Source organism: Cyprinodon tularosa, unplaced genomic scaffold (assembly GCF_016077235.1).
Source record: "Cyprinodon tularosa strain WSP-4 unplaced genomic scaffold, ASM1607723v1 ctg181, whole genome shotgun sequence".
Lineage (NCBI taxonomy): Eukaryota > Metazoa > Chordata > Actinopteri > Cyprinodontiformes > Cyprinodontidae > Cyprinodon > Cyprinodon tularosa.
Genome location: NW_024038614.1, coordinates 491,487 through 499,283, shown reverse-complemented (window position 1 = coordinate 499,283; position 7,797 = coordinate 491,487). Strand labels below are relative to the sequence as shown.

Here is a 7,797-nt window from a genome sequence, read left to right as displayed (position 1 = left end):
AGGTAAAAATAAATCTAATAACAATATAATAAACCTGATTATTTCAAATTTGTAATGGATATACAGGTGCTGGTCATAAAATTAGAATATCATGAAAAAGTAGATTGATTTCAGTAATTCCATTTAAAAAGTGAAACTTGTATATTATATTCATACATTACATACAAACTCATATATTTCAGATGTTTATTTTGTTTAATTTTGATGATTACAAATGACAACAAATGAAAATCTCAAATTCATCATATCAGAAAATTAGAATATTGTGAAAAGGTTCAAAATTGATGGCCCCTGGTGCCACACTCTAATCAGCTAATTAACTCAAACCACCTGCAAAAGCCTTTAAATGGTCTTTCAGTCTAGTTCTATAGGCTACACAATCATGGGGAAGACTGCTGACTTGACAGTTGTCCAAAAGACGACCATCGACACCTTGCACAAGGAGGGCAAGACACAAAAGGTCATCGCTAAAGAGGCTGGCTGTTCACAGAGCTCAGTGTCCAAGCACATTAATAGAGAGGCGAAGGGAAGGAAAAGATGTGGTCGAAAAAAGTGTACAAGCAAGAGAGATAACCGCACCCTGGAGAGGATTGTGAAACAAAACCCCTTCAAAAATGTGGGGGAGATTCACAAAGAGTGGACTGCAGCTGGAGTGAGTGCTTCAAGAACCACCACACACAGACGTATGAAAGACATGGGTTTCTGCTGTCGCATTCCTTGTGTCAAGCCACTCTTGAACCACAGACAGCGTCAGAAGCGTCTTGCCTGGGCTAAAGAGAAACAGGACTGGACTGCTGGTGAGTGGTCCAAAGTCATGTTCTCTGATGAAAGTAAATTTTGCATTTCCTTTGGAAATCAAGGTCCCAGAGTCTGGAGGAAAAGAAGAGAGGCACTTCATCCACGTTGATTGAAGTCCAGTGTAAAGTTTCCACAGTCAGTGATGGTTTGGGGTGCCATGTCATCTGCTGGTGTTGGTCCATTGTGTTTTCTGAGGTCCAGGGTCAACGCAGCCACATACCAGGAAGTTTTAGAGCACTTCATGCTTCCTGCAGCTGACCAACTTTTTGGAGATGCAGATTTCATTTTCCAACAGGACTTGGCACCTGCACACAGTGCCAAAGCTACCAGTACCTGGTTGAAGGACCATGGTATCCCTGTTCTTAATTGGCCAGCAAACTCTCCTGACCTTAACCCCATAGAAAATCTATGGGGTATTGTGAAGAAGAAGATGCAATACACCAGACCCAACAATTCAGAAGAGCTAAAAGCCACTATTAGAGCAACCTGGGCTATCATAACACCTGAGCAGTGCCACAGACTGATCGACTCCATGCCACGCCGCATTGCTGCAGTAATACAGGCCAAAGGAGGCCCAACTAAATACTGAGTGCTGTACATGCTCATACTTTTCATGTTCATACTTTTCAGTTGGCCAACATTTCTATAAATCCTTTGTTTTTATTGGTCTTCAGTAATATTCTAATTTTCTGATATGATGAATTTGAGATTTTCATTTGTTGTCATTTGTAATCATCAAAATTAAACAAAATAAACATCTGAAATATATGAGTTTGTATGTAATGTATGAATATAATATACAAGTTTCACTTTTTAAATGGAATTACTGAAATCAATCTACTTTTTCATGATATTCTAATTTTATGACCAGCACCTGTAAAGTTTTATTTTACTTTAAATCTAATTTGACAAACCTTTACACTTTAGGCATTAAAAGTTCATTTTTTACAGATATTTGTAATGTTGATACTGTTGAATTATCTTTATATACTTTAACTAAACCTTTAAAGCTTGATTGAAGATTACCATTTTCATGTATAATATCATTTTCAGATTTCATTGAGTAAATTTGATGTCTGAAAAGAAATCTAAGTGAATTATAAATACATCACTATATAAAACTTTATCCTTAGAATTGTATGTGTTCATATAGATATTTAAGCATTAGAAATACAAACCACTTGAGATTATAGTATTAAAAAACTGACAACAGTTTTCAGTCCTATCCTTCTCTGTGTGTATTGGGCTGTTATGAGGTTTTCAGCAAATTTACTATAAAACATTAAGTTTCTACCTAACATGATAAACTAACCTAAAACCTCATCTCTCACATCAGCTTGCACCATATTGTGCCTTAAAATAATTTTATTTTGTACGTTGAATTATGTTTGGAATTAGCATTAATCCTTATTTTTTTATGCTCGATTAAAATGTTTTTCTTTTGAATCTGCAGCATTTTTTATTACGTTTTTCTATTTTAAATATCAGTTTTAACTTGTATGTTTAAACTTGTTTAACTTTCTTATTACTGTTTTATGTTAATTGTATACATGACACTAAGTGGAACTTGATTTATTTGTGCTTTGTCAAAAAACGGGTATTCTGTGTGCCCTTTAATGATGACAGAGGGAAAGAAATAGGAAAATGTAGAATTGATTACAATAACATCAGCTTTCAGCGCAATCATTTCACACAGAATATCTACTTAGGTTGTTTCACCTCCCTGTCTATCATGCTGACCATGTTGTGGCCAAATAACCTTGCATCTTTGATTCTATCATGTTAAACATTCTAAATGTTCCCCTAATCCTAAACCTGTGCAGGGTTTGATGATATATTTTCTTTTTAGCATATTCTGACCTATAAAGATAAATAATTTTCCCATATTTTTAAAGCAGAAAAAATATAAAGGACCATCATTCATCATATTTATACTGCTGATTTTCTTTGAAAGGGTTTATTCCTTAGACTTTGGAAATAATTTCAGATGAAATTGTGCTGCCAAAACTAAAGATTAAAGCTATTTATTGATCTTAACCTTTAGAGCTAACAAATATGCATGCATATAATTTATGCTCGCAGTCGTCAACCTCATCTTTAGTGCCACATTATTTATGAAAAGACTTCAGTTATGTTTAATAAATGTCATTTTCATTTGTGCAGGTGGATACATCACATAAAAACTATTCATAGATTAGCTTTTTTAATTTATATGTTAAAAGATCCAAAGATACAAACAATACCACAATCCGATTTAATTCCTTTATTAAACGGAAAAAAAATAAAAAATTCTGATCTTGCATTCAGTGTAACAAAAAGCTAAACTGTCATCATAAAACAATATAAATATGCAGCACCCTTATTAGGGGTGAGAAATAAAAAGTTTAGAACATGCAGAGAACAGTTCCAGACATACATGTGCATCCAAAAACATTATTAAAAATAATCAATCATTCAGCGATATAAGTGAAACTTCCTACAGTATCACCCACATTGAAGTATTTAATTCTGTTAATTTAGATGATTAACTTTTAATTTACTTTATCAAGTAAATTTTATTTAGATTTAGATTTTTATTTTGAACACAGAAATGTTATTCCAATCGCCTATGAGATTATTCATGTTTTCAATTTTCAGCAGGTCTTGGTACCTTCCACACTACCAAAGTAACCAAGGCTGCTTTAAAGACCACGTTAACAGTGTGTTCTACAGGCTAGCAATAGAGACGGGCCAAGAGAAGCAATTAAAGCAACCTGGGAGTCCTTAATATTTCAGCAAAGGCACTTCTTACCATACTGTTGCAGTAATTCATGCAGAGAATTAGCCAATTTCTTTATTCCAGATATGAAATAAACCAAAACTTGGGTTTGTGTTAGCCTTAATCAATAACAATCAAAAGCAACATAAAACTACTTAAAATATATCTGTTTAGTGAATAATGATCAGATTTTTCTAGGTTGAAAGAAAGCGATACTTTTAACTTGAATTTGTTGCTGAGGGTGACTTTTCTTTTTTTCCTCCTGATTGCAGATTATAAACATTGAGCTAAACTCAAAGGAGACATGGAAGTCAAACTGCCACCATTTCAGAAATTATACTTTCTCAGGGGTGCTGAGTTTCCATGTGTCTGTTCAAAGATGTTCTTTCTCTGAAACCTTTTCCACACGTCGGACAAGGGAAGGGCCGCTCCCCCGTGTGAGTTCTAATGTGCATAGTTAAATTACTCTTTTTCCCAAAACTTTTTCCGCAGGTCAGACATGGAAAAGGCTTCTCTCCTGTGTGAGTTCTCATATGAGAGGCCAAATCACAACTCTGACAGAAGCCTTTACTGCATACTTCACAGGTATATGGCTTGTCCTCCAGGTGCCCCCTTTTGTGTTTGGTCAAATACCTTCTTTGGCTGAACCTTTTGCCACATATGGGACAGGGGAAAGGCTTCTCTTCTGTGTGCGTTTTCATGTGAACTGTCATAAAGGTCTTCTCCCTGAAGCTTTTTCCGCAAGTCGGACATGAAAAAGGCTTCTCAGAGGAGTGGGTGCTCAAGTGGCTATTCAAAGCTGACTTTGTAATGAAACTTTTCTTACAGATCAGACACGTGAAAGGCCTTTCGCCCCTGTGTGTCTTCATGTGAGTCGTCAAATTAGCACGAACGCCATAAGACTTGCCGCATAGCTCACAGGTATGGGGCTTCTCCCCAGTGTGAGTTACAGTATGACATTTCAGAGAGTTCTTCCTAATGAAGGTTTTGCCACAGATCCTGCACTGGAATGGCTTCTTACCTATATGAATCCTCATATGATCCCTCAAATGACCACTCTGACTGAAATTTCTACCACAGAAACCACAAGAATATGGCCTCTCTCCAGTGTGCGTTCTGATGTGAATATTCAGCTGTCCGTTGTCCCTAAAGGCTTTCCCGCACATTTCGCAGGAGAACGATCTCTCTCCCGTGTGAGTTTTCATGTGGCTATTTAGTCCATATTTGCGAGCAAAGCTTTTGCCACAGACGCCGCATAGGAAGGGCTTCTCACCTGTGTGCGTCCTCATATGATCAGTTAAATGATTTTTTTTCCTGAACTCTTTCCCACAAACGTCGCAGCAGTGAGACACGTTTTTATCACACATTTCCTGATCTTTGTTCTCAGCCTTAACATGACTCCCATAGAAGAGCTCATTCTCATTTAGGCCGGAATCACTGTCGTCCGTTTCCTCTTCGGACGATGTTTCATCAGAAGTCTCAGTCTCTTGCTTCAGGTCCAGTTGTAGGCGATCCTGCTGGAGGAAACGGTCATCCTCTTCCTCTTTAATCTGTGGAGTCTTTGGTTCCTCCAGTTTCGTTTTGAGCCGTAGTTCTTCTGGTTCTTCCGGACTGCAGTCTGCCTCTTTGTTAGAGACAAATTGGTCATGAGTATCAGCAGATATTGGAGGATGTAATTCTGCAGGAGATCTGAAAGAAATAACATAAAATGGAATTACACAAAAAACTGTTTCGTTATTGGAAAAAAAATGCATTTATTTCTTTTTATTGAACCACACAGATGTGTACCTCATGCTTCTGAAAGCAGACATAAAGCCCAGTCAGAGCTTTATTTTCACCATCAGATGGATCACGGTAGTCTTGCAGCCATATAATACAGCTTGTGATTCTGAGTAGTAGAAAAAATAAAGTCTTGTTTATAGATATTTCTCATTCTTTTTACAACGACAGACAGTGACCGGTCCTGACAAGCAGATGAAATGGGATCTTAGTTAATTAACCGTCAGCAACAAAAGCATCTTGCTCATTCGACTGCATGTTAAATAATCTAATGAGGCATTTTGCCTTCGTCATACTAAAGTGAAACTGATAAGAATAACAATATGTACACAAAGAAAATATCATTTTTGTTTGTGTACAACACAGCACTGTAACCACTGTCCCTAAAAGTAAACATTCTCCCTGTATGTTTTGCGATCTGATGGCAGACCATTTCAACAGATTAGATCCCACATGGGAGAACTAAAGTTTAGTCATTTTAGGTTAGTGTCATGTTTTTGTTCCCTTACAACAACCTTTAGCTCAGTTAGCTCCATTTTTAAGAACTTAAACCTTAAAAGGCCACTCTAGGTCATATAACTTATTCAATGAATTATCCAACCCTCCCAAATTATGTAGGCAAGTATCTGATGAGAGCAGCACAGTAAGAGCATAGACAGACATAAACTGCTCTATACCTGAGAGGTAATTTATATTTATCTCAAATTAAGCTGATACTTGGGTGCAAACTTAAACAGCCTCATACAGACTGATACAAACTCAACATAAAGTATATTTGTTTTGGTATAAATTAGAGAATCATATATATCTGTTGAGTGTTTCTTTTCATAAAGAAATATACATTAGTCAAAATTTATGCATTTAGGAGAATGGAATGTTTTCCATATATGGAAATGAAAGGGGAAAATCACTTTTGCAGCCAAGAAAAAAAACATGCTAGGATTATTTATTTGTTTATTTTTTTTCCTTTGACCATCATCCATTACACTTAATAGATAGTTGGACTTTTTTTTTATTTTAAAGAACACAAAAAAACTTTAAAAATGTAACTTTTACATTAACGATGTGGGGAAAAAAAATGTAAAGATGTGTATTATTTATCGGTTCAGTGATGAAAAGATAATTGGGAAGGCCTGAAACAGCAGAAGCAGCTTTGAGGCTTCCGGCTTAAACCTTTACTAATTTAACATAAATGTTTATTATCATCATCAAAGAGCTACAGTTCTTTAATTTTGAAATGAATGTAGGATGCACACATTAAAAAATTACATTAAGAAAAAAATAGTATTTAATGACATCCATTGAACTTTACGAAATAATATTTCTGTTGTGTATTAAAGAACAAACATAACTTCTTATAAGAATGCACAATAAAGCAAAGGGTGCACAACCGTAGAAATGTGGCACTATTTTAACTATATTTTAGTTTGAATGTTTTTAAATTGTTATTTACAAAATGTTGTCATGCTTGCATTCAGGAATTACCACAACATCTAAATCTTATATTGATTATGACAATATTATTTCCTAATAGAGATTTAAGCTGTAGTGAATTCCTGAAACTAAAAATAACAGGTACACAATTTCCTGGGTTTAGATCAAGCAGTGGAGTTAATGTGTAGCAATAAATTCTTAGCTTGATGCTAATTTTAACAAAGAAACTACCTGATGCAAAAGTAATAAGGTGTAAAAAAAAAGAAAAAGATGTTAATTACATATATACTAAACAATATCTTTAGAAGTTTACAATCAAAACAATGTGTTGTAGCTACTGTTTATTAAAAAGAATAAAACCTGCTACAGTAAAGCTATATCAGGTAAGATATTTATTGCTCATACATAACCCACATTCTCCCACTAATAAAACATTATATTAGTTTTTATGCATGCAGACTTATTTAAACGGGGATTTCTGCTAAAGCTAACGCACAGTAAATGTTTGTTGGAGTTAATTCCTTACCTTTAGGTTTGCTAAAACAGAGGTTTGTAAAACTGTAGAATTTAATGAATGTCCAGACCACAGTGGGAAGTTTTCTTTAGTGGTTTTCTAAAGAAACAAAAAGGTCAGTTGTTGCTCTAATTAGCCTCCGGTAACTGATCTCCTATTAGCTTGGTCTACAGAGAGGAAATGGCGGCTGTAAATGATTGATCATCAGTTGGAAAAATCCCTGGCATCGAGGTTGTCTTCTGTGAAACTAGATGTGCAGCAAACACGAACATCTACATACAATTTCGGGAGAATGAGCTTAGATGGAATCGTGTTTGTGGCGAGGCGGGGCTACGTGTAAAGGATATCCGGTCAACTCAATTTCCACTTTTCAAAATAAAAGCTTCTTTATGAATTAATAATGTGTTCAACCCTGAGCCCTGTGATGTTTGAAAATAGTTATTTCAGTTGTTATATTTATCATACTTTTTTTTTTTTTCAACACTAAAGTTGTCATTCGATATATGGTAAAAAC

General features: G+C 35.3%; 1 protein-coding gene across 1 annotated transcript; it reads right to left on the bottom strand.

Annotated features, from left to right (window-relative positions):
* Positions 1-3,807: 3,807 nt before the first annotated feature.
* LOC119781747 (gastrula zinc finger protein XlCGF57.1-like) lies at positions 3,808-7,624 on the bottom strand. The gene is made up of 3 exons (XM_038282279.1): positions 7,296-7,624; positions 5,345-5,444; positions 3,808-5,245 (listed from the first exon to the last, which is right to left on the bottom strand). Exons 2-3 carry the CDS (start codon positions 5,365-5,367, stop codon positions 3,901-3,903), a joined length of 1,368 nt encoding a protein of 455 aa, XP_038138207.1. The 5' UTR covers positions 5,368-5,444; positions 7,296-7,624; the 3' UTR covers positions 3,808-3,900.
* Positions 7,625-7,797: the final 173 nt, after the last annotated feature.

What these genes read in the sequence shown, in the direction of transcription:
- LOC119781747 (XM_038282279.1), bottom strand. Translation starts at nt 5,367, where the DNA reads ATGTCTGCTTTCAGAAGCATGAG. An exon ending in TCTGCTTTCAGAAGCATGAG is followed by an intron (nt 5,246 to 5,344) that starts GTACACATCTGT and finishes TATTTCTTTCAG; the next exon opens with ATCTCCTGCAGAATTACATC.